Genomic DNA, 2,839 nt, shown 5'->3' with positions numbered 1-2,839 from the left:
TTAGTTGGAAAAAATATTTAAGCAAAGCAATACCTCTACGTGTCTCTAGGGAGTGGTAATTGGTCATGCCTAATATATAAATCGATGGGTAAAGCCAAGGGTAACGTCCATAGAGCCGCGAGAATAAAAACCTTAAAAAATTTTTATGGACTCTTTCAATGCATGAAGTGTATGTTAATTCATGTGGAGCCCAGATGATCGAGTTTGATTCTAGTACACTTAGGACTAGTGTGTTATATAATAACGTCAGTGTTTTTGTGTTACGAAACGGATATGAGTTTCTAATTACGAAGCCGAGAAGCTTGTATCCTCTGCTTATTAAATCATCGATGTGTTGGTGAAAGGTTAGTTTGCTGTCGTAAATAACTCCTAGATCTTTGATTTGATTTAGGTGTTGGAGAATAATTTCATTGATTGTATATTCAAATACATGCGGTTTCTTTGATCTTGTATACGATACGATATTGCACTTGGGTGTACTGAAGTTCAAGCCATTTATTTTGGCCCAGTTTGAGACGCAGTCAATGTCACGTTGATGATGTCCGTAACAATGAATGATTCGCCTGGAAGAGAAAACAATTATAAAACTCTCATTATAATCAGGGTATGTTGTGACGCTAAAGGTAGAGGATAGGTTGAAAGAGAGAGGGAAGAGGAATGTGATAAGTACCTTTCTATTTAGATCTCCTCGCCAAACACGGCTAAAGACATCAAGTCATCAGGCGATGCAGAGTATATTCAACTCTACTGCCTTGATGTAAACAGTAATAGATTTTCTAAACAAGAAAACCTTGACGATAAAGTTAAAAAGATAATGAAATAAGGAATTATTACTTTAACCCTTATAATAAGTGTTGTGGCTAGAAGCGAGACGATATGATAAAAAAAGTAATATTCTACAAATTTTTAACATTTATAAATCTATCACGCCCATTTCATCATGCTATAGCTTGTTCCATAATAGAATCGCAACGACACTTCTAGTAGTTTACAACACTTGGCAATACTTCTTTGTATTTTAAAATTTACATTAAAATCTTAATGTCACTCACTGGTCATACGAATGACCTGCCATGTAGTCACGTGTCAGGTCAATCCGAAAATGTTGACACAGCGCTTTAAATGCCCGTCTCGAAATTAAGCAACTTCATAAGGTTCAGTTTTAGTAAGCCTTTTTTAACAATGCTTTATTTCAGCCTGTAGTTTTAATTTTTATGTGTGAGTTTATAAAAAAATATATTTAAACATTGTTTTACCGGCGGTTTTGTGAATTCTTTCAGAGTGTTCCAGGCATTCCTTCTTAATATCTAAGAGTTCAATGTCAATTTCTGTATAAGAAATATCACTTTCTTCTTTAGTCCCTGGTTCAGCTTTGACTCCCTGCAGATTAGAATTCTTCGTCGTACTAGTTTCACCTGAAAACAGAAAAATTACATTAAAATGTATACATACCTACTTAGTTTTTGTGTGACTAAACGATATGCACAATATGCACATGATCGAATTTTAACGCCCGGTTCTATTAACAATATGTATTCGGAGGTCAGCTCAATGAAGTAAACCTAAACAACATATGAATAATTTTATCGGTTTGCTAGAATATCGCATATCTGAAATAAAACAATGAAAGACAACACTGTTGCAAAATTATTGTTTCAAGTGCAGCAAACATTCATTATTTTCAACATCGTTGACGATCCATCACAAATTCCTAACTTTTAACTTTCACCAAAGCAATTCACTGACATAAGACCCAACTTTAATTTATTAATGAGCTGCTATTAATGGTGCAATTTAATAGAAAATTAATAGTTTCACGAAAATCACCAATCTCGCAGCAATATATCTTACCAGTCGTGTATTCAGTTCCCACGGAATGTTCCAAACATTTATACTTCATGTCCGGCAGGTCTACATCAACTTCTGTATTCGGCATGTCTCTTGACGGTTATACTCTGCAGATTAGGAAGGTACATGGCACAGCTTTGAGAGCGTTCAACTACAACGAAATACTCTGCAAACTAATTAACAAATAAGTAACACCATTTCACCAGGTTTAATATATAGTTTTATGAGTTTACTAATAATAAGGATGCGACCTATATTCGAAATCGAAACCTTCGTCTGGCAGGGAGGACGCTGTGGTCAACATTATTGTTTGTTTGATTTTGGTTTAAAACATTAAAAAACTAAAGGTTTTGTAGAAAATTTGCAAGTGCAACGATCAATATTATCACAAAGATCTAAAATTATATAAAAAATGTATTTCTTTAAGTCAGAAAATGAGTAACTAAGTGAAACATACATCCGTAAACTTATAGAATTCCGATGCATGCAAAGGCTTTTTAATAAAACCACACTTGATTTTAACTTAAATATCTAATGGAGACAACCTCTCTCTATTTAAGTCGAGGGTTTGGGTTAACATGTACAAAATATGTTGTTAAGGTTTAGTTCGGGTTATTTCAATAATTTATGCGTATTTCCTAACCTTCAACATAACTTTGATCGAGAAAAAATGGAACTTTAATGCATTTTAACCATCTCCCACAACATCATTAGTTGTTTTTCTGAAAATTAAGTTGAAACCAGGTGCTATTAAATATGTGTTGCCTACTAAGCGTGCAGTGAAAATCTACAAGTTTATCATAAATGTACTCACGTTTTCAAAGTGTTTCAATGACGAGGAACATAACCTAATATAAGAAATAGTTGAGGAGACGTCCCTGAAAAGGTTAATTCAACATTCAGATATAAATGCGATGATTTAGACTCTTATTCCAAACATTCAAATAACAATTCAATTCGATAATAACACAAAGAACGGAGCCCAACAGCC

The 2,839-nt window shown here is 33.8% G+C and overlaps 1 protein-coding gene across 2 annotated transcripts; it reads right to left on the bottom strand.

Moving 5' to 3' along the window:
- Nucleotides 1-434: 434 nt before the first annotated feature.
- On the bottom strand, nucleotides 435-2,839 carry LOC149414420 (uncharacterized). 2 transcript variants are annotated; one of them, XM_089643680.1, is made up of 4 exons: nucleotides 2,663-2,839; nucleotides 1,852-2,021; nucleotides 1,257-1,415; nucleotides 435-563 (listed from the first exon to the last, which is right to left on the bottom strand). In XM_089643680.1, the coding sequence occupies exons 2-4, from the start codon at nucleotides 1,934-1,936 to the stop codon at nucleotides 496-498; spliced, it is 312 nt and encodes a 103-aa protein (XP_089499806.1). In that variant the 5' UTR covers nucleotides 1,937-2,021; nucleotides 2,663-2,839; the 3' UTR covers nucleotides 435-495. The 2 variants fall into 2 exon arrangements, with proteins under 2 accessions (XP_089499806.1, XP_089499807.1); XM_089643681.1 differs by having other exon boundaries at nucleotides 1,852-1,999.

The sequence above is a fragment of the Hesperophylax consimilis genome, chromosome 20, assembly GCF_061612785.1.
Source record: "Hesperophylax consimilis isolate HC1 chromosome 20, BYU_Hcon_1.0, whole genome shotgun sequence".
Lineage (NCBI taxonomy): Eukaryota > Metazoa > Arthropoda > Insecta > Trichoptera > Limnephilidae > Hesperophylax > Hesperophylax consimilis.
Note: the sequence above shows the minus strand (reverse complement) of the source record. Positions and strands in the feature narration are given on the sequence as shown.

Coding starts and splice junctions, on each gene's coding strand:
- LOC149414420 (XM_089643680.1), bottom strand. CDS start 1,936: ATGCCGAATACAGAAGTTGATGTAGACCTGCCGGACATGAAGTATAAA. Junction 1,416..1,851: donor GGGAACTGAATACACGACTG/GTAAGATATATT, acceptor TTCTGTTTTCAG/GTGAAACTAGTACGACGAAG. Junction 564..1,256: donor AAGAATTCACAAAACCGCCG/GTAAAACAATGT, acceptor TTTCTCTTCCAG/GCGAATCATTCATTGTTACG.